A 24126-nucleotide genomic window follows, 5' to 3' on the forward strand; every position below is an offset into this window, starting at 1 on the left:
GAGAATAAAATCAGGCCTATGAGGTGTTATGTAGTTGAACCATTTTTCCCAGTATGAATCAAATTGTTCCAACTTATGATTAACAGATGCTGTTATCTTCTCCATTTTGGAAGTTTTCATTGTAATTTCCATCCATGCGTTTAAAGTTGGGCTCTCCTGTGATAACCATTTCCTGGTAACAGTCTTTTTACCAGCCACCAGCATTATATTCATTAAATATTTATCTCTCTTCAACCATTCTTGAGGTACATACCCAAAATATATGGTCTTACTTTCTAAGGGTATTTCACATTTAAAAATGTCTTGTAGGGCATTGTGTATCCCACTCCAGTAGTGGATTGGGAAAATCAGGTCGGCACTGGATCTCGAGAGAGAATTTGTAGAATGTCTGCGAGATGGCTTTTTAGAACAGCTTGTTGTTGAGCCCACTAGGGGATCGGCTGTACTGGATTGGGTATTGTGTAATGAACCGGAGGTGATTAGAGAGATTGAGATGAAGGAACCCTTAGGAGGCAGTGATCATAACATGATTGAGTTCACTGTGAAATTTGAAAAAGAGAAGCCGAAATCTGATAGAACCATAGAACCATAGAAACTACAGCACAGAAACAGGCCCTTTGGCCCTTCTTGGCTGTGCCGAACCATTTTCTGCCTAGTCCCACTGACCTGCACACGGACCATATCCCTCCATACACCTCCCATCCATGTATCTGTCCAATTTATTCTTAAATGTTAAAAAAGAACCAGCATTTACCACCTCGTCTGGCAGCTCATTCCATACTCCCACCACTCTCTGTGTGAAGAAGCCCCCACTAATGTTCCCTTTAAACTTTTCCCCCCTCACCCTTAACCCATGTCCTCTGGTTTTTTTCTCCCCTTGCCTCAGTGGAAAAAGCCTGCTTGCATTCACTCTATCTATACCCATCATAATTTTATATACCTCTATCAAATCTCCCCTCATTCTTCTACGCTCCAGGGAATAAAGTCCTAACCTATTCAACCTTTCTCTGTAACTGAGTTTCTCAAGTCCCGGCAACATCCTTGTAAACCTTCTCTGTACTCTTTCAACCTTATTTATATCCTTCCTGTAATTTAGTGACCAAAACTGAACACAATACTCCAGATTCGGCCTCACCAATGCCTTATACGACCTCATCATAACATTCCAACTCTTATACATAAATACATATATATACACACACACACATATATGAATATTCTCATTTAGGTGGGGAACGGAGTGAATGAATGAATTAGAAAAATTGTTAATATAAAATCCACATTATGATAAAGATTTCTTGAAACAGGTATAGCACCATCTATTTTTGCTTCCATTTATCCTATCAATACTTTTAAAGTTAGCCAAACTTTATGGCTCTTCTGGAGGGGGTGGGGGCTGTCTTCGGAAGACTCACAGTCTCTTCCTGATATTCTCTCGCCCTCCTCCCATCCCCTGCTTTCTCGGTTCTCTTACTATTTCCCAAGCGGATTGGGATAACTGCTCAGCCAGGCTTTCCCTTGGTTTGATCACACTGACGGACAGCCCTCTCTCTGTTCCTCATGTCTGTAGTCGCCTGTTCCACTGTCTGATACAGTTGCATACCATCTTCATAAAACACCCGCAGTTTAGCAGGGTACGGAGTTTGGAATCTAATCTTTCCTTGCTTTAATATTCACTTTAAAGCAGAGTATTCTTTACGCTTCTGCAGGACCACTGGGGGGTAACCTTGATCGAAATATATTAATTTCCCATCCAAAAACACCCTCTTCTTACCCAGGCCCTTCGTAGAATCTCTGCCTTGGTATTGTATCGAAGGAATCTAATTACTATTGAGCGTGGCTTATCTTCTCTGTCTCCAGTAAGCCTCGTGATGAGCGCACGATGCGCCCTCTCAATCTCAAGCTCCAGAGTGGAGGGAATCTCTAGTGCGTCCTGCAGCAACTTTCCTACAAACTCAGTCATAGACAAATCCTCCACTCCTTCGGGAACATTGTATATCCTGATATTTTTCTGTCGTGATCTTCCCTCCCGGTCAATCAGTTTACTTTCTTGTTGATTTAATATTTTTATCGTCTTACTTAGTATCCATTCCACGTTTTGCACGCGATCTTCCACTTTCTCAATTCGAGTCTCTGCCACCGCTATTTTCTGATTGACGTTGGTGAGCTCTGACTTGACATCACTGAGTTGCTGTTTTATGTCTTTTTGGAATCCCCGTATCTCTTCCAGAATTTTTATCATATTTGCTGCCTCGCCTGAACGAGGCCCATCGTCAGCCTCGCTAGCACGCGTTCAGGTAGGAGAGCCGCGCGTTGCACCTCTCTCGTCCATAGGCTCTGCAGTGATGCTCTTTTAAGCTCCATTCTTTTTCCCCATTCTTGCCCCCCCTTATCAATTCAGATATTTTCAAAAGATCTATATTTAACCATATAACCATAAATTAATTACCTTAGGAGTAGGTAATGGAGGCAGCAGTTAGGGCAGTCGAGTGCTCAGATTGCAGGATGTGGGAAGTCAGGGCGAGCACAATCATCCCTGATGACTACACCTGCAAAAGGTGCATCCAGCTGCAGCTCTTGACAAACCAAGTTAGGGAACTGGAGCTGGAGCTGGATGAACTTCAGATCATTCGGGAGGCAGAGGCAGAAATAAACAGGAGGTCTGACCAGGGTCCTATATAGCTGCAACGTTACCTCTCGGCTCCTAAACTCAATCCCACGGTTGATGAAGGCCAATACACCGTACGCCTTCTTCACCACAGAGTCAACTTGTGCAGCAGCTTTGAGCGTCCTATGGACTCGGACCCCAAGATCCCTCTGATCCTCCACACTGCCAAGAGTCTTACCCTTAATACTATATTCTGCCATCATATTTGACCTACCAAAATGAACCACTTCACACTTACCTGGGTTGAACTCCATCTGCCACTTCTCAGCCCAGTTTTGCATCCTATCAATGTCCTGCTGTAACCTCTGACAGCCCTCCACACTATCCACAACACCCCCAACCTTTGTGTCATCAGTAAACTTACTAGCCCATCCCTCCACTTCCTCATCCAGGTTATTTATAAAATTCGTGAAGAGTAAGGGTCCCAGGACAGATCCCTGAGGCACACCACTGGTCACTGACCTCCATGCAGAATATGACCCATCTACAACCATTCTTTGCCTTCTGTGGGCAAGCAAGTTCTGGATCAACAATGCAATGTCCCCTTGGATCCCTTGCCTCCTTACTTTCTCAATAAACCTTCAATGGGATACCTTATCAAATGCCTTGCTGAAATTCATATACATTACATCTACTGCTCTTCCTTCATCAATGTGTTTAGTCACATCCTCAAAAAATTAAATCAGGCTCATAAGGCACGAACTGCCCTTGACAAAGCCATGCTGACTACAGGTTTCCCCCGCCATCCGGAGGTAGAGTGTTCCTATGAAACGGTTCGTAAGCCGAAATGTCGTAAAGCCAAGAAGCAATTACCATTTATTTATATGGGAAAATTTTGTGAGCATTCGCAGACCCAAAAATAACCTACCAAATCATGCCAAATAACACATAAAACCTAAAATAACAGTAACATATAGTAAAAGCAGGAATGATATGATAAATACACAGCCTATATAAAGTAGAAATACTTTTCCATAATCATTACTGAACTGTTCTCCGTAGCGAAAATCTCACACAAGCGCTCTCGGCAGAAAATCTCACGCAAGCGCTGTTGGCAAAAACATGGCGCAAGAGCTCTCTCGTAACCTTTAAGCTATGAAGCTGCCAAATCATATCAAATAACACGTAAAAATACACAGCTTATATAAAGTAGAAATAATGTATGTACAGTGTAGTATCACTTACCGGAATCGGGAAGACAGCTTGCTGAGCACACTGATGATGGTGTGTCAGGCTGAGTCGTCGCAGGTTGGGTGGTGCAGTGGCCCCCACCCTCCAGGCCGCCGAGCGATACATTGCTGCGAGGCACGCAGGGGCCCAGCGGTAACCGGGAGGCACACAGCACATCTTTAAGGAAAAAGCCGAAATAAACAAGCTAATTAATTAGGTGCCGCCCGACACGTAATTGTCGGCCCAGATCAGTGCCAATTTCCGATTGCGTCGTCTCTGATCTGGGAGGACAATTTTGTGTCTGCGGAACCTAATTAATTAGCATGTTTATTTCGGCTTTTTTCTTAAAGATGTGCTGTGTGTCTCCCGGCTACCGTTGTATTCTCCACAAATCGGTATCTGTCCGTGGCCTGGGGGTTCGGGTGGTGGGACACTGGGCTGTCAACTTGTCATCTGTTTCCATTAGGGCAGGCAGCTCATCTTCTTCTATCTCTGCCCACCTCGATGTTGAAGATCGAGGTTCATCGTCTGCAGTGGCTGATGTGGAAGGCTTGCTTGACTGCTGAGCCTCGCACATTTTTCTACCACACAGTTCTTTAATAAGGACTCAAACCATCCTGCAAATATCTCCTAAACCGACGTACCCTTTCAAAATTAAAGTCATACTTTATCATTACTCATTCGGTTTCGATTGTAATCCTTTTTTCTTCCAATTGCATCAGCTCTTCATCTGTCAGTTCTTGGTGATGGGATGCCAAAACCTCTTCAACATCATGTTTATCAGCTTCCACAAGCCAAACTCACGTTGTCCTTACTTCGTTCACCACAATCAAAACGCTTAATTATATCTAGTTTTACCGTAAGTGTAACACCCTTACGAGCTCTTTCAGGCTTTTCTGATACCTTAGAACTCATCTTGCAAACGGCTGCTCACAGGCACGTGTTAAAGCAAAGCAGTTCCGAATCCGGGGGAGAGCAGCTGCTCGGGGCGCGCGCTGTTTTTCCCGCATGCTGAATTTTTTTTCGTAACAGTGAAAACACCATCTGAAAACGAAAACAGGGAACTAATGTAGGTCTTTCGTAACAGTGAGGTTTCGTAAAGCGAACGTTCGAAAAGCGGGGGACACCTGTATTCCTAAACGTATTATACCTCTCCAAATGTTCATAAATCCTGCTTCTCAGGATCTTCTCCATCAACTTACCACCCACTAAAGTAAGACTCACTCGTCTATAATTTCCTGGGCTATCTCTACTCCCTTTCTTGAGTAAGGGAACAACATCCGCAACCCTCCAATCCTCCGGTACATTCCAATGAGACAGGGAAAGGATGGTAGACACAGGAACCATGGTGTACAAAGGCTGTTAAAAATCTAGTCAAGAAGAAAAGAAAAGCTTGCAAAAAGTTCAAAAAACTAGGTAATGATAGAGATCTAGAAGATTATAAGGCTAGCAGGAAGGAACATAAGAATGAAATTAAGACAGCCAGAAGGGGCCATGAGAAGGCCTTCGTGAGCGGGATTAAAGAAAACCCCAGGCATTCTACAAGTATATGAAGAGCAAGAGGATAAGACGTGAAAGAATAGGACCTATCAAGTGTGACAGTGGAAAAGTGTGTATGGAACTGGAGGAAATAGCAGAGGTGCTTAATGAATACTTTGCTTCAGTATTCACTATAGAAAAAGATCTTGGCAATTGTCGTGATGACTTACAGCGGACTGAAAAGCTTGAGCATATAGACATTAAGAAAGAGGATGTGCTGAAGCATTTGGAAAGCATCAAATTGGATAAGTCTCCGGAACCGAAAGAGATATACCCCAGGTTACTGTGGGAGGCGAGGGAGGAGATTGCTGAACCTCTGGCAATGATCCTTGCATCATCAATGGGGACGAGAGAGGTTCCAGAGGATTGGAGGGTTGCAGATGTTGTTCTCTTATTCAAGAAAGTGTATATGGATTTCAGCAAGGCATTTGATAAGGTACCCCATTGAAGGTTTATTGAGAAAGTAAGGAGGCATGGGATCCAAAGGGACATTCATTGTTGATCCAGAACTGGCTTGCCCACAGATGGGAAAGAGTGGTTGTAGATGGGTCATATTCTGCATGGAGGTCGGTGACTGGTGGTGTGCCTCAGGGATCTGTTCTGGCACCCTTACTCTTCGTGATATTTATAAATAACCCTTGATGAGGAAGTGGAGGGATGGTTTAGTAAGTTTGCTAATGACACAAAGATTGGAGGTGTTGTGGATAGTATGGAGGGCTGTCAGAGGTTACAGTGGGACATTGATAGGATGCAAAACTGAGCTGAGAAGTGGCAGATAGAGTTCAACCCAGATAAGAAGTGGTTCATTTTGGTAGGTCAAATATGATGGCAGAATATAGTATTAAGGGTAAGACTTTTGGCAGTGTGGAGCATCAGAGGGATCTTGGGGTCTAAATCCATAGGACGCTCAAAGCAGCTGCACAGGTTGACTCTGTGGTTAAGAAGGCATACAGTGTATTGGCCTTCACCAATCGTGGAATTGCGTTTAAGAGCCGAGAGGTAATGTTGCAGCTATATAGGACCCTGGTCAGGCCCCCCCTTGGAGTACAGTGCTCAGTTCTGGTTGCCTCACTACAGGAAGTATGTGGAAGCCATAGAAAGGGTGTAGAGGAGATTTACAAGGATGTTGCCTGGATTGGGGAGCATGCCTTATGAGAATAGGTTGAGTGAATCTCAACGGCTGAGAAGATCGTCGGGGTCTCTTTCCCCGCCATCACAGATATTTACACCACACGCTGCATCCGCAAAGCAAACAGGATTATGAAAGACACAACGCACCCCTCATACAAAACTCTTCTCTCTCCTGCCCTCTGGAAAAAGGCACCGATGCATTCAGGCTCTCACGACCAGACTATGTAACAGTTTCTTCCCCCAAGCCATCAGACTCCTCAATACCCAGAGCCTGGACTGACACCAACCTACTGCCCTCTACTGTGCCTATTGTCTTGTTTATTATTTATTGTAATGCCTGCACTGTTTTGTGCACTTTATGCAGTCCTGGGTAGGTCTGTAGTCCAGTGTAGTTTGTGGTGTTTTTTTCTTATGTAGTTCAGTGTAGTTTTTGTATTGTTTCATGTAGCACCATGGTCCTGAAAAACGTTGTCTCATTTTTACTATGTTCTGTACCAGCAGTTATAGAAACATAGAAACATAGAAAATAGGTGCAGGAGTAGGCCATTCGGCCCTTCGAGCCTGCACCACCATTTATTATGATCATGGCTGATCATCCAACTCAGAACCCCGCCCCAGCCTTCCCTCCATACCCCCTGACCCCCGTAGCCACAAGGGCCATATCTAACTCCCTCTTAAATATAGCCAATGAACTGGCCTCAATTGTTTCCTGTGGCAGAGAATTCCACAGATTCACCACTCTCTGTGTGAAGAAGTTTTTCCTAATCTCGGTCCTAAAAGGCTTCCCCTTTATCCTCAAACTGTGGCCCCTTGTTCTGGACTTCCCCAACATCGGGAACAATCTTCCTGCATCTAGCCTGTCCAATCCCTTTAGGATTTTATACGTTTCAATCAGATCCCCCCTCAATCTTCTAAATTCCAACGAGTACAAGCCCAGTTCATCCAGTCTTTCTTCATATGAAAGTCCTGCCATCCCAGGAATCAATCTGGTGAACCTTCTTTGTACTCCCTCTATGGCAAGGATGTCTTTCCTCAGATTAGGGGACCAAAACTGCACAAAATACTCCAGGTGTGGTCTCACCAAGGCCTTGTACAACTGCAGTAGTACCTCCCTGCTCCTGTACTCGAATCCTCTCGCTATAAATGCCAGCATACCATTCGCCTTTTTCACCGCCTGCTGTACCTGCATGCCCACTTTCAATGACTGGTGTATAATGACACCCAGGTCTCGTTGCACCTCCCCTTTTTCTAATCGGCCACCATTCAGATAATAATCTGTTTTCCTATTTTTGCCACCAAAGTGGATAACTTCACATTTATCCACATTAAATTGCATCTGCCATGAATTTGCCCACTCACCCAACCTATCCAAGTCACTCTGCATCCTCTCAGCATCCTCCTCACAGCTAACACTGCCACCCAGCTTCGTGTCATCCGCAAACTTGGAGATGCTGCATTTAATTCCCTTATCCAAGTCATTAATATATATTGTAAACAACTGGGGTCCCAGCACTGAGCCTTGCGGTACCCCACTAGTCACCGCCTGCCATTCTGAAAAGGTCCCGTTTATTCCCACTCTTTGCTTCCTATCTGCTAACCAATTCTCCATCCACATCAATACCTTACCCCCAATACCGTTGGCCTTAAGTTTGCACACTAATCTCCTGTGTGGGACCTTGTCAAAAGCCTTTTGAAAATCCAAATATACCACATCCACTGGTTCTGCCCTATCCACTCTACTAGTTACATCCTCAAAAAATTCTATGAGATTCGTCAGACATGATTTTCCTTTCACAAATCCATGCTGACTTTGTCCGATGATTTCACCGCTTTCCAAATGTGCTGTTATCACATCTTTGATAACTGACTCCAGCAGTTTCCCCACCACCGACGTTAGGCTAACCGGTCTATAATTCCCCAGTTTCTCTCTCCCTCCTTTTTTAAAAAGTGGGGTTACATTAGCCACAATAAAAAGTGACTTGACTTGACTTGAGTGAACTCGGCCTTTTCTCCTCGGAGCGACGGAGGATGAGAAGTGACCTGATAGAGGTGTATAAGATGATGAGAGGCATTGATCGTGTGGATAGTCAGAGGCTTTTTCCCAGGGCTGAAATGGTTGCCACAGGAGGACACAGGTTTAAGGTGCTGAGGAGTAGGTACAGAGGAGATGTCAGGGGTAAGTTTTTTACTCAGAGTGGTGAGTGCGTGGAATGGGCTGCCAGCAACGATGGTGGAGATGGATACGATAGGGTCTTTTAAGAGACTTTTGGATAGGTACATGGAGCTTAGAAAAATAGGGGGCTATGGGTAACCCCAGTAATTTCTAAGGTAGGGACATGTTCGGTACAACTTTGTGGGCCGAAGGGCCTGTATTGTGCTGTAGGCTTTCTATGTTTCTATAAGTTTGCCCAGGTGGATTGAAGGAGGATACTGGTGGGGATAATGATAGGGTAGAGATGGCTGAAGTTGCTGGGAATAGTTCACAAGGTGCAGGATAAGACCATAAGACATAGGAGCAGATTTAGGCCATCTGGCCCATCGAGTCTAGTCTGCCATTCAATCATGGCTGATCCTTTTTTTCCTCTCCTCCTCAACCCCAGTTCCTGCCCTTCTCCTGGTAACCTTTGATACCATGTCCAATCAAGAACCTATCAATCTCTCTGCCTTAAATACATCCAACGACCTGGCCTCCACAGCTGCATGTGGCAACAAATTCCACAAATTCACCACCCTTTGGCTAAAGAAATTTCTCTGCATCTCCGTTTTGAAAGGGTGCCCTCTATCCTGAGGCTGTGCCCTCTTGTCCTAGACTCTTCCACCGTGGGAAATATCCTTTCCACATCTACTCCATCTAGGCCTTTCAACATTCGATCAATGAGATCCCCCCCCCCCATCCTTCTGAATTCCAGTGAGTACAGTTCCAGAGCCATCAAACATTCCCCGTATGATAACCCTTTCATTCCTGGAATTATCCTTATGAACCTCCTCTTGACCCTCTCCAATGCCAGCACACCTTTTCTAAGATGAGGGGCCCAAAACTGTTCACAATACTCAAGGTGAGGCCTCACCAGTGCCTTATAAAGCCTCAGCATCACATCCTTACTCTTGTACTCTAGACCTCTTGAAAAGAATGCTAACATTGCATTTGCCTTCCTCACCACCGACTCAACCTGCAAGTTAACCTTCAGGGTGTTCTGCACGAGGACTCCCAAGTCCCTCCGTGTCTCAGATTATTGGATTTTCTCCCCATTTAGAAAATAGTCTGCATGTTTATTTCTACTACCAAAATGCTTGACCATGCAATTTCTAACATTGTATTTCATTTGCCACTTTCTTGCCCATTCTCCTCATCTGTCTAAGTCCTTCTGCATCCTACCCGTTTCTTCAATAATACCTGCCCCTCCACCAATCTTCATATCATCTGCAAACTTGGCAACAAAGCCACCTATTCCAACATCTAAATTATTTATATACAGCATTAAAAAGAAGTGGTCCCAACACCGACCCCTGTGGAACACCATTAGTCACTGGACAGATATGTCACAGAATAGGTACGTCCCACAGAAGAAGTTGTTCTCAAATGAAACGGGAAGGCAACCATGGCTGACAAGGGAATTAAGACCATAAGACAAAAGACATAGGTACAAAATTAGGCCATTTGGCCCATCAGTCTGCCCTGCCATTGGATCGTGGTTGATCCTTTTTTCCCCTCAACCCCACTCCCCAGCCTTCTCCCTGTAACATAGAAAACCTACAGCACAATACAGGCCCTTTGGCCCACAAAGCTGCGCTGAACATGTCCTTACCTTAGAGATTACCTATTTTTACCCATAGCCCTCTATTTTTCTGAGCTCCATATACCTATCCAGGAGTCTCTTAAAAGAACTTGATGCCTTGCCCAATCTAGAACCTATTAAGCTCTACCTTAAATACACACTACGATTTGGTCTCCATAGCTGTCTGTGGTAATAAATTCCACAAATTCATCACTCTCTGGTGAAAGAAATGTCTCCGCATCTCTATTTTAAATGGACGCCCTTCTATCCTGAGGCTGTGCCCTCTTGTCCTAGATTTCCCCACAACGGAAAGCATCCTTTCCACATCTAATGATTCTTTTTGTTGCTCTCTGTAGGTTTTAAAAGCTTCCCAATCCCCTTCATCCACTAACTTTTTTGCTTTGTTGTATGCCCTCTCTTTCGCTTGTACATTAGCTTTGACTTCCCTTGTCAGCCACAGTTGTACTATTTACCATTTGAGTATTTCTTTGTTTTTGGAATACATCTGTCCTGCACCTTCCTCATTTTCCCTAGAAATGCACGCCATTGCTGCTGTGCTGTCATCCCTGCCAGCGTCTCTTCCAATTTACTTTAGCCAGCTCCTCTCTCATACCACTGTAATTTCATTTACTCCACTGATATACTCTTACATCAGACTTTACTTTCCCCCTACCAAACTTCAAGTTGAACTCAATCATATTGTGATCATTGCCTCCTGAGTTATTTTACCGTAAGCTCCCTAATCGCTTCTAATTCATTACTTAATACCCAATCCACTATAGCTGTTCCCCTAATAGGCTCAACGACAAACTGCTCTAAAAAGTCATCTTGTTGGCATTCAACAAACTCACTGTCGCAATCCATTACCAACCTGCATTTTGAAGTTCCCCATGAATTATCACATTTCCCTTTTGACACACCCTTTCTATTTCCCATTGTAATCTGCGGTCCACATCCCAGCCACTGTCGGGAGGCCTGTATATAACTGCCATCAGGGTTCTCTTACCCTTGCAGTTTCTTAACTCAACCCACAAGGATTCAACATCTTATGATCCTGTGTCACAGCTTCCTGCTGATTTGATGCCACTCTTCACCAGCAGAGCCACGTCATCCCACTCTGCCTCCCTTCCTGTCCCTCTGGTACAACATGTAACCTTGAACATCCAGCTCCCAACTAGAATCATCCTTCAGCCACGATTCAATGATGGCCACAGCATCATACCTGGCCATCTGTAATAGGGCAACAAGATCATCCACCTTATCTCGGTCTCGGCCCAAAACTTCAACTGTACTTGTTTTCCATAGATGCTGCCTGGCCTGCTGAATTCCTCCAGCATTTTATGTGTGTTGCCCAGTTTCCTGTGTCCTGTACCTTGGGTGTAACTACCCCTCTATCACCCTTCAGCCTCCTGAATGATCTGGAGTTCATCCAGTTCTAGCTCCAACTCCTTAATGTGGAGTGTTAGAAGTTTCAGCTGTCTGCAGTCCTCCCAGGTATAGACATCGGGAACACTGGGGTTCTCCCTGCCTTCCCGTGACCCATAAGAAGAGCATTCAACTCCCTGGCATCTCTACTGTCCTAGCTGAGCAATCTACATACAACTTTTTCACCTTCTCTCACTCAAGCCTCTGTGAGTGAAATAGCACAGTGGCATTTATGAGGTTGTTAGATAGACCCATGAATATGCAGGAAATGGAGGGATCGGGATCATGTAAAACTGAGTTAGACTCGCATTTTGGACTCTCTCTTTTTTCCATTAAATTACTTTTATGTTTGGAGTTACAAGTATAACAGTGGCACTAAGGTACTTGTAAAACAAACACAAGGTGTTAAGATTTTTTATATGCCCATGAGAAAAGGTAAATTAAAAAACACAGCACAACGCAGCACATGCTTCTTTTAAAGGGACAGAAACAGTCGAGTTAAAAAACTGAAATGGAAGAATTCATGGGTTGATAAACAGTGAATAGTGGGTGATAATAACTATAAAAAGAGAAAGATTGACGCATTTGATGACACTACAGGTAACTGGATATCGTACAGAGTAAAATTTCTTCTGTACAGGTCACAGCTTTCCTGGAGGAGAGCCCAGTGATCCAAAAATATGAAATCCTTCCTCCTACACCATCCCTCTACCCTTTCCTGGCCTCACTAGTACGTGGCACAAGTAACAATCCTGCGATCACAACCCTGGAGTCCTGTCCTTTAACTTTGCACCTAACTCCCTGCACTGTCTTTGTAGAAGCTCGTCCCTCTTCCAACCTTTGTCATTGGAACCTATATGGACCATCACCTCTGGCTGCTCAGCCTCCCACTTAAGAATTCTGAGGAATCGATCCGAGATGTCCTGAACCCTGGCACCCAGAGGCAACGTGCCATCCAGGAATCTCATTCTCGTCCACGGAACCAACTTTCTGTTCCCCTATCTAATGCATCCCCCCTACCACCACAGCTCACCTCTCCTCCCCTCTCCCCCGCTCTCCCCGACTACCTTTCCTTCTAGGTCACAGAACATTTCCCTCCACTAGATCATACCCCCACCCTCAACAGTATCCAAAGTATACCTGTTGTTGAGAGGGATGGCCACAGGGGTACACTGCACTGGTTATTTAACCGCTTTTCCCTTCCTGTCACCCAGTTTCCTGTGTCCTGCACCTTGGGTGTAACTATTTCTTCATATGTCCTGTTTATCACCCTGTTAGCCTGCCGAATGATCCGGAATTCATCCACTTCCAACTCCAACAATGTAACACAGAGTTAGAAGTTGCAGCAGGATGCACTTCTTGCAGGTGAAGTGGTCAGGGACACTGGAGGTCTCCCTGCCTTCCCATGTCCTGCAAGAGGAGCATTTCACTATCCTACCTGGAATCTCTACGGTTCTAACTGAGCAAATATAAAGAAGGAAACAATAACTAAACTGAAAAAACACTACCTTTCGCTTTTTGCCTTCTCTCACTCAATCCTCTCCTCGCTGAATCCTTGAAGCGCTAAAGCCTCAAATCCTCACTCTAACAATGCCTGTGCCTTATGTTTATTTGCCCTTGCTAATCAATCTCAATCTGATTGGCCACTGCTCAAAGCTGAAACCCTGTTCAGCGCTGGTTTTGAATGCACATTCGCCAACCTGTGAGAGTCTCCTCTTCTCTTGCTTCCAATCTCTGATTGCCACTGTCATTTTCTGCTTTCCCTAGCAGCTGAGAGTTTGCTATTGGAAGTGAATGACTTTGTTAATGGTGCTGCCAGGTCACAGGACTGGTGTGAGACGTGACTCTTTCACTCGAGTGTTCCACTTTAGATGCTGGGTGGTATTTATGGGGCGAGGGGCAGAGCAAGTGACCGTTACGTCAGAGCTAAGATACTTCAGTTAATATTACCTTTCAGTGCAGGTGCCCCCTGATTTGCACTTTCTTTTACTTCAATCAATCCTGATTACAATTAGTGAAAGAAAATATGAAAATGCAAATGAAAAGTGGTGAGAAGGAACTAACGATGTCATTCTTCACATTTGACAGCTGTAATTAAATCGGATCTCAGGAGACAGAAGGCAAACATGCATGCGAGAGAGGAGTCCGTGAGTAAACTCTGCTTCAGTCCTCGTACACCTGCATGCACAATCTTTCTCTGTTGGGGAAACCACTTTCTTTGGCATCCTTTCCAAAAGGGTACTGTGGACAGGAATTGCTGATTGGTTGTTCCCAATTCACAGGAATGCCATGATTGTCCCAGCAATATTCTCAGTCTCCGCACGTTCATTTGCCTGTCTAAGAGCTTCTTAAATGCCTTCACCACTCCTGCCAATGCATTCTAGACACCCACCATTCTCTGTGCCCTGCACATCGCCTTTAAGCTTACCCCCTTCGTCTTAGACATTTCAATCCTGGGAAAAAGAGATACTGGCTTTCTAAATCTTTCATAATCTTAATTTTTATCAAATCTCTCTTTACTCCCCAACACTCCAGAGAAAACAATCTCAATTTGTCCGACCACTCCTTATAGCTAACACTCTCTAGTGCAGGCAGCATCCTGGCGAACCTCTTCTACACTCTTTCCAAATTCTCTACGTCCTTCTTATAATCAGAGACAGGATTTTTCTGTACAAACGGATGACTACTAACTCTGATCAGCCATTGACTTTCCTAGTGGACAAAAATCCTATCCAAAATAAGAATCAGGTTTAATATTACTGGCATATGTCGTGAAATTTGTTGTTTTGTGGCAGCAGTACAGTGTAATGCATAATAATAAAATATATAAATTACACTAAGAAATATATTTTTACAAATAAATAGTGGAGCCCTTACTGTATTCTCCACCAGTGGTGTTTGACTCACCAGCCTGTGGTTACCTTGATTATCCCTGCTGTTCTTTGCAAGGATGGCTCTGCTGCGCATAAGGCTAGGAAGAAGAGTGGTGGAGCTGTTGTGGTAGGGGATTCCATGGTAAGGGGAATAGAGAGGAGCTTCTGTGGCTGCAAACGGGACCCCCGTATGGTGTGTTGCCTCCCGGGTGCAAGGGTCAGAGATGTCTCAGAGAGGCTGCAGGGCATTCTGAAAGGGCAGGGTGAGCAACCAGCTGTCGTGCTGCATGTAGGTATTAACGATATAGGAAGAAAGCGGGATGAGGTCCTACATCTGAATTTAGGGAGCTAGGAGATAAATCAAAGAGTAGGGCCTCAAAGGTAATAATCTCAGGATTATTACCGGTGCCACGTGCTAGCCAGAATTGGAATAGCAGGATAGCTAGAATGAATATGTGGCTTGAGTGGTGGTGCAGGAGGGAGGGTTTCAGATTCTTGGGGCATTGGAACCGCTTCTGGGGGAGGTGGGACCAGTACCGTCCGGACGGTCTACATCTGGGCAGGGCTGGGATCAATATCCTAGGGAGAGTGTTTGCTAGTGCTGTTTTGGAGCCTTTAAACTAACATGGCAGGGGGATGGGAACCCACACAGAAAAGAAGAGAGAAGTGATGCAGAGACCAGAGACCAAAGCTAGAGTTAGTGAAGAAAAAAGTGAGAGTAGAGAGCATAAAAGTAAAAAGCAAAAATTGCATAGGTCACTAGATTCTAAAAGGACGATGAGTATAGAGGCACTTTATCTAAATGCCCGTAGTATTAGAAACAAGGTTAGTGAACCTGTGGCATATTTACCAAGGCATATGATTTAGTGGCCATTACAGAAACCTGGTTGCAAGGTGGAGATGACTGGGAATTAAATATCCAAGGGTATCAGGTAATACAGAAAGATAGGCAGGAAGGCAGAGGAGGTGAGGTGGCGCTCTTGATTAGGAATGAGAACATGGCGATTGTGAGATACGATATAAGATCTACGGAGCAGAATGTTGAGTCCATCTGGGTAGAGATTAAGAATAGTAAAGGGAAAAAAATCACTGGTGGGAGTTGTCTATCGGCCACCTAATAAAAATATTACAGTGGCAGAGGCGATTAACCAAGAAATAACTGAGGCTTATAAGAATGGAACGGCAGTTGTCATTAATTTAATAGGCATCCGTTAGTCTTGTGAGACCATGGATTTGCGCCTTGGATGGGCAAGGTTGTATGGAAGACCAGCAGTTGCCCATGCTGCAAGTCTCCCCTCTCCACGCCAGCGATGTTGTCCAAGAGAAGGGCATTAGGACCCATACAGCTTGGCACCAGTGTCGTCACAGAGCACTGTGTGGTTAAGTGCCTTGCTCAAGGACACAACATGCCACCTCAGCCAAGGCTCGAACTAGCGACCTTCAGATCACTAGACGAATGCCTTAACCACTTGGCCACACGCCAGCTTCCACATAGATTGGGTGAATCAGGTTGGTCAAGGCAGTCTTGAGGAGGACTTCATAGAATGCATCCGTGATGGCTTTCTTGAGCAGCATGTTAGTGAACCTACAAGGGAAAATGCTATCTTAGATCTAGTCCTGTGCAATGAGACAGGTAAGATTAACAATCTTTTAGTCAGGGATCCTCTTGGAAAGAGTGATCATGGTATGATTGAATTTCGCATTCAGATGGAGAATGAAATAGTTAGATCTAAAACTCGTGTATTATGCCTAAACAATGGAGACCACAATGGGTTGAGGGAGCATTTGGTTAGTGTAGACTGGGAGCACAGGCTATTTGGTAAGACAGTTGAGGAACAGTGGAAGACTTTCAAAGAGATTTTTCACAGTGCTCAACAGAAATATATTCCAGTCAAAAGTAAGGACAGTAAGTGTGGGGAGAGCCAGCCTTGGATAACTAAAGATATAAAAGATAGTATCAAATTAAAAGCTCATGTGTACAAAGTCACAAAGAGTAGTGGGAGACTGGAGGATTGGGAAAACTTTAAAAAGTAACGAGAACAACTAAATAAGAAATAAGGAAAGGGAAGATAGAGTATGAAAGTAAATTAGCACAAAATATAAAAACAGATTTTTTTTATAAATACATAAAGCGGAAGAGGGTAGCTAAAGTCAACATAGGTCCCTTGGAAGACGAGAAAGGGAGATTGATATTGGGTGATAAGGAAATGGCTGAGGCATTGAACAACTATTTTGTGTCGGTCTTCATGGTGGAGGACGCATCTAATATGCCAAAGAAGGATGTTATGGATGAAATGGGAGGTGAGGACCTCAAAAAAATCACTGTTATTAAAGAGATAGTGATGAGCAAACTAGAGGGCCTGAAGGTAGATAAGTCCCCTGGTCCTGATGGGATGCATCCCAGGGTGCTGAGGGAATTGGCAGAGGTTATAGTAGACACGTTGGTAATCATTTATCAAAACTCTCTAGACTCTGGGCAGGTCCCGGCGGATTGGAAGACAGCAATTGTCACGTCACTTTTTAAAAAAGGAAGTAGGCAAAAGACAGGCAACTATAGGCCAGTTAGTTTAACATCTGTAGTCGGGAAAATGCTTGAAGCTGTCATTAAGGAAGAAACAGCGAAACATTTAGAAAGGAGTGGTTCCATTAGACAGACGCAGCATGGGTTCAGAAAGGGCAGGTCCTGTTTGACAAACTTACTGGAGTTCTTTGAGGACAGAATGAGTGCAGTGGGTAGAGGGGAATAGGTGGATGTCGTATACTTGGATTTCCAGAAGTCGTTTGATAAGGTGTCGCACAAGAAACTTATAAATAAGATACGGATGCATGGAGTCGGAGGAAGTGTATTGGCATGGATAGTGGATTGGTTAACCAATAGAAGGCAGGGAGTTGGATAAATGGGTGTTTCTCCGGTTGGCAGTCAGTGGTGAGTGGGGTGCTGCAGGGGTCGATGCTGGGCCCGCAGCTGTTTACCATTTACATTGATGATTTGGAAGAGGGGACTGAGTGTAGCGTAGCAAAATTTGCTGATGACACTAAACTGAGTGGAAAAGCAAATTGTACAGAGGATGTGGAGAGTCTGCAGAGAGATATAGATAGGTTAAGTGAGTGGGCCAAGGTCTGGCAGGTGGAATACAATGTTGGTAGATGCGAGATCATCCACTTTGGAAGGAATAATAGAAGAACAGACTGTTATTTAAATGGTGAAAGATTGCAGCATGCTGTTGTGCAGAGGGACTTCTGAGTACTTGTTCATGAATTGCAAAAAGTTGGCTTGCCAGTACAACAGGTTATTAAGAAGGCAAACGGAATGTTGGCCTTCATTACTAGAGGGATTGAATTCAAGAGCAGGGAGGTCATGCTGCAACTATACAGGGTACTGGTGAGGCCACACCTGGAGTACTGTGTGCAGTTCTGGTCTCCATACTTGAGGAAGGATATACTGGCTTTGGAGGCAGTGCAGAGGAGGTTTGCCAAATTGATTCCAGGGATGAAGGGATTAACCTATGAGTGGAGATTGAGTCGCCTGGGACTATACTCTCTGGAATTCAGAAGAATGAGAGGGGATCTTATAGAAACATACAAAATTTTGAAAGGGATAGATAAGATAGAAGTAGAAAAATTGTTTCCATTGTTCGGTGAGACTAGAACTAGGGGACATTGCCTCAACATTCAGGGGAGAAGATTTAGGATGGAGATGAGGAGAAACTGTTTTTCCCAGAGAGTGGTGAATCTGTGGAATTCTCTGCCCAGGGAAGCAGTTGAGGCTTCTTCAATAAAAATATTTAAGAAACAGTTGCCAGCAGATAAGTTTTTACATAGTAAGGGAATTAAGGGTTATGGGGAAAAGGCAGGTAGATGGAGCTGAGTTTACGGACAGATCAGCCATGATCTTATTGAATGAAGGGGCAGGTTCGATGGGCTGGATGGCCTACTCCTGCCCCTATTTCTTATGTTCTTAATGTTCTTAAAGAAAGGAACATCATTAGCGACCCTCAAATCTTCTGGCATCTCAATCTTGGCTGGCAGGATGTTAAAATCTCTGTCAAGGCCTCAGCTATCACCTACCTTGCTTCCTGTAGCAACATGGGTCAGATCTCATCTGGCCCTGGAGATTTATCAACCCTTATGCTATGACTTAAACAGATGTGACCATTAGACCATAAGACAAAGAAGCAGAATTAGGGCATTTAAAACCTTAAGACCGTAAGATATAAGAGCAGAAGTAGCCATTCGGCCCATCAAGCCTGCTGTGGCATTTAATCATGGGCTGATCCAATTCTTCCAGTCATCCCCACGCCCATGCCTTTTCCCCATACCCTTTGATGCCCTGGCTAATCAAGAACCTATCTATCTCTGCCTTAAATACAGCCAATGACTTGGCCTCCACAGCTGCTCGTGGCAACAAATTCCACGGATTTACCACCCTCTGACTAAAGTAATTTCTCCACATCTCTGTTCTAAATGGACGTCCTGCAATCCTGAAGTCGTGCCCTCTTGTCCTGGACTCCCTTACCATGGGAAATAACTCTACCATATCTAATCTGTTCAGGCCTTTTAACATTCAGAATGTTTCTATGAGATCCCCCCTCATTCTCCTGAACTCCAGGGAATACAGCCCAAGAGCTGCCAGATGTTCCTCATATGGTAACCCTTTCATTCCTGGAATCATTCTCATGAATTTTCTCTGAACCCTCTCCAATGTCAGTATATCCTTTCTAAAATAAGGATCCCAAAACTGCACACAGTACTCCAAGTGTGGTCTCACGAGTGCCTTATAGAGCCTCAACATCACATCCCTGGTCTTATTTTCTATACCTCTAGAAATGAATACCAACATTGCATTCACCTTCTTCACCACCTATTCAACCTGGAGGTTAACCTTTAGGGTATCCTGAACAAGGACTCCTAAGTCCCTTTGCATCTCTGCATTTTCAATTCTCTCTCTATTTAAATAATATCTGTGGAATTCTCTTCCACAGGAAACAGTTGAGGCCAGTTCATTGGCTATATTTAAGAGGGAGTTAGATATGGCCCTTGTGGCTAAAGGGATCAGGGGATATGGAGGAAAGGCTGGTACAGGGTTCTGAGTTGGATGATCAGCCATGATCATACTGAATGGCGGTGCAGGCTCAAAGGGCCGAATGGCCTACTCCTGCACCTATTTTCTATGTTTCTATGTTTAATAGTCTGCCCATTTATTTCTTCCACCAAAGTGCATGACCATACAATTTCCAACATTGTATTTAATTTGCCACTTCTTTGCCCATTACCCTAAACTATCTAAAATTCTCTACAGTCTCTCTGTTTCCTCAACACTACCCATTCCTCCACCTATCTTTGTATCATCGACAAATTTAGCCACATTTATCCAAATTTAGCCAAATTTATCCATTAATCCCATAGTCCGAATCATTGACATAAATCGTAAAAAGCGGCGGTCCCAACACCGACCCCTGTGGAACTCCATTGGTAACCGGCAGCCAGCCAGAATAGGATCCCTTTATTCCCACTTTCTGTTTTCTGCTGACTAGCCAATGCTCCACTCATGCTAGTAACTTCCCTGTAATTCCATGGGATCTTATCTTGCTGAGCAGCCTCATGTGCGGCACCTTGTAAAAGGCCTTCTGAAAATCCAAGTACATCACATCTACTACATCTCCTTTGTCTACCCTGCTTGTAATTTCCTCAAAAAAATTCAGTAGGTTAGTCAGGCAGGATTTTCCTTTCAGGAAATCATGCTGGCTTTAGCATATCTTGTTTTGTGCCTCCAGGTACTCCGTAATCTCATCCCAAACAATCGATTGCAACAACATCCTAACCATTGCTGTCAGGTAACAGGACTATAAGTTTCCTTTCTGCTGCCTCCCACCTTTCTTAGATAGCCAAGTAACATTTGCATTGTTCAATCATCCGGTACGATGCCAGATTCTATCGATTCTTGAAAGATCATTGTTAATGCCTCCGCAATCTCTCCAGCTACTTCCTTCAGAACCCGAGGGTGCATTCCATCAGGTCCAGGAGATTTATCCACCCTCACACCATTAAGGTCCCTGAGCATCTTCTCAGACGTAATTTTCACTGAACATAGTTCACTTTCCTGACACTTTTGAATGTCCAGTATATAGCAGATGTCATCCACTGTGAAGACTGATGCAAAATGCGTATTCAGTTCCTCTGCCATCTCCGGCGTCATTTTCTATTGGCCCTATATCTACCCTCAATTCTTTTTTACCTTTTATATACTTAAAAAAGCTTTTAGTATCTTCTTTGATATTAGTCACCAACTTCCTTTCATAATTCATCTTTTCCTTCCTAATGACCTTTTTAGTTTCCTTCTGCAAGTTTTTAAAAGCTTCCCAATCCTCTTTCTTCCCACTAGCTTTGGCTTCCTTGTATGCCCTCTCTTTTGCTTTTACTTTGGCTCTGACTTCACTTGTCAGCCAGGGTAGTGTCCTTCTTCCATTTGAAAATTTCTTATTTGGAATATATCTGTCTTGCATTTCCCTCATTTTTCACAGAAACTCCAGCCATTTCTGCTCTGCTGTCCTTCCTGCTAGTGTCTCTTTCCAGTCAACCTTGGCCAGTTTCCCTCTCATGCCATTGTAATTTCCTTTATTCCACTGAAATACCGACACATTGGAATTTAGTTTCTCCTTCTCAAATTTCAAAGTGAACTTGATCATATTGCGATCTTTGTTCGCAAGGTTTCCAAACCTTAAGCTCTCTTATCACCTCAAGATCATTGCACAACACCCAATCCAGCACAGCCGATCCCCTAGTGGGCTCAACAACAAGCTGTTCTAAAAAGCCGTCCCTTAGACATTTGGCCCATTGAGTCTGCTGTGCCATTCAATCATGGCTGAGAGAGGAGCTTCCACAGGTGGATTGGAGGAGGATACTGGCAGGGATGATGGCAGACCAGAGATGGCCGAAATTTCTGGGAATACAAGGCGAAGGACAAATATGTCCCGCAGAGGAAGAAGTTCTCAAATGGCAGGGGTAGGCAACCATGACTGACAAATGAAGTCAAGGACTGCATAAAAGCCAAGGAAAGGGTACATAAGGTAGCAAAAGTGAGTGGGAAGTTGGATGATTGGGAAGCTTTTAAAATCCAACAAAAGGCAACTAAAAAAGCTATAAGGGAAAAGATTAAATATGAGGGCAGACTAGCCAGTAATTTAAAGCAGGATACCAAAGTTTTTTTTCAGTTATATAAAGAGTAAAAGGGAAGTGAGAGTTGATATTGGATCACTGGAAAATGCTGGTGAGGTAGTAATGGGGGACAAAGAAATGACAGATGAACTTAATGGGTACTTCGCATCTGTCTTCACTGTGGAAGACACAAGCAGTGTGCCAGAGGACCGTGATTGCCGGGTAGCAGGAGTGAGTGCCATTTCTATTACAAAGGAAAAAGGGCTAGGCAAATTCAAAGGTCTTAAGGTGGATAAGTCACCTGGGCCAGATGGACTACGTCCCAGAGTCCTGAGAGAGGTTGCTGAAGAGATAGCAGATGCATTGGTCATGATCTTTCAAGAATCCCTTGATTCTGGCATGGCCCCAGAGGACTGGAAGATTACAAATGACACTCAACTCTTTAGGAAGGGAGGAAGGCGCAAGAAAGAAAATTGTAGGCCAGTTAGCCTCACCTCAGTGACTGGTTAAGTGCTGGTGTCTATTATTAAAGATGAGATTTCGAGGTACTTGGAGCCTAATGATAAAATCTTCAAGATAAAAAGATGCTGCTTAACAAGATAAACCCTGTGGCGTTACAGGAAAGACACGGGCATGTATAATGGCTGACAGGAAGGAGGCAGCAAGTGGAAATAAAACGGGCCTTTTCTGGTTGGCTGCTGGTGACCAGTGATGTTCCTCAGGGGATTGCTACTTTTCACATTGTTTGTCAATGATTTAGAAAATGGAATTGATGGCTTTGTGGCAAAGTTTGCAGAGGATATGAAGATAGGTGGAGGGGTAGGCAGTGCTGAGGTAGCAATGCAATTGCAGCAGGAATTAAGACGAATTGGAATAATGAGCAAAAATTGGCAGATGGAATACAGTGCTAGGAAGTGTATGATAATGCATTTTGGTAAAAGGAACAGTAGTTGCCGACTATTATCTAAATGGGGAGAATATAGGGACATAGAAAATCTACAGCACAATACATGCCCTTTGGCCCACAATGCTGTGTCGAATATGTACTCACTTTAGAAATTACCTGGGTTACCTATAACCCTCTAATTTTCTAACCTCCATGTACCTATCCAGGAGTCTTTTAAAAGACCCTATCGTATCCGCCTCCATCACCATGGCCGGCAGCCCATTCCACGCACTCACTAATCTCTGCATAAGAGACTTAACCCTAACATCTCCTCTCTACCTAGGCTTTTCAACATTCGAAAGGTTTCAATGAGATCCCCCCCTTATCCTTCTGAATTCCAACAAGTACAGATCCAGAGCCATCAAACGTTCCTCGTATGATAACCCTTTCATTCCTAGAATCATCCTTGTGAACCTCGTCTGGACTCTCTCCAATGCCAGCACATCTTTTCTAAGATGAGGGGCCCAAAACTGTTCACAATACTCAAAGTGAAGCTTCGCCAGTGCTTTATAAAGCCTCAGCATCACATCCTTGCTCTTGTATTCTAGACCTCTTGAAATAAATGCTAACATTACATTTGCCTTCCTCACCACTGATTCTACCTGCAAGTTAACCTTCAGGCTGAACTGCACAAAGACTCCCAAGTCTCTTTTGTATCTCAGATTTTTGGATTTTCTCCCCATTTAGAAAATAAGTCTACACATTTAGTTCTTCTACCAAAGTTCATGAACATACATCTTCCAACATTGTGTTTCATTTGCCACTTTCTTTCCCATTCTCCTAATATGTCTTGGTCCTTCTGCAGCCTACCTGTTTCCTCACCACTACCTGCCCCTCCACCAGTGTTTGCAAACTTGGCAACAAAGCCATCTATTCCATCATCTAAATCATTGACATACAGCATAAAAAGAAACTGTCCCAATACCGACCACTGTGGAATACCACTAGTCACCGGCAGTCAACCAGGAAAGGATTCAAGAAAAAAAATACCCTGGGTCTTGTCTTGTTAGCGGTCTCATGTGTAGCACCTTGTCAAAGGCCTTCTGAAAGTCCAAATTTACAACATCAACTGCATTCCCTTCATCTATCCTACTTGTAATCTCCTCAATGAATTCCAACAGATTCGTTGGGCAAGATTTTCCCTTAAGGAAACCATGCTGACTTTATCCTATCTTATCCTGTGTCACCAAGTACTCCATAACCTCATCCTTAGCAATTGACTCAAACATTTTCCCAACCACAGGTCAAGCTAACTGGTCTACAATTTCCTTTCTGCTGCCTTCCTCCTTTCTGAAAGAGTGTAGTGACATTTACAGTTTTCCAGTCCTCTGGCACCATGCCAGGGTCTAATAATTTTTGAAAGATCATTACTAATGCCTCCGCAATCTCTACCGCTACCTCTTTGAGAACTCTAGGGTGCAGTTCTCTGGTCCGGGTGACTTA

General features: G+C 44.0%; 1 protein-coding gene across 1 annotated transcript in view; it reads left to right on the forward strand.

Annotated features, from left to right (window-relative positions):
* The window catches only part of flvcr2b (FLVCR choline and putative heme transporter 2b), a 254612-nt gene that overhangs the window by 197360 nt on the left and 33126 nt on the right, over positions 1 to 24126 (forward strand). Inside the window, exon 9 of the mRNA XM_072274816.1 lies at positions 13798 to 13856. Coding sequence (XP_072130917.1) covers positions 13798 to 13856 — 59 coding nt within the window. The remainder of the gene's footprint in view (positions 1 to 13797; positions 13857 to 24126) is intronic.

This window comes from Mobula birostris, chromosome 1 (assembly GCF_030028105.1).
Source record: "Mobula birostris isolate sMobBir1 chromosome 1, sMobBir1.hap1, whole genome shotgun sequence".
NCBI lineage: Eukaryota > Metazoa > Chordata > Chondrichthyes > Myliobatiformes > Myliobatidae > Mobula > Mobula birostris.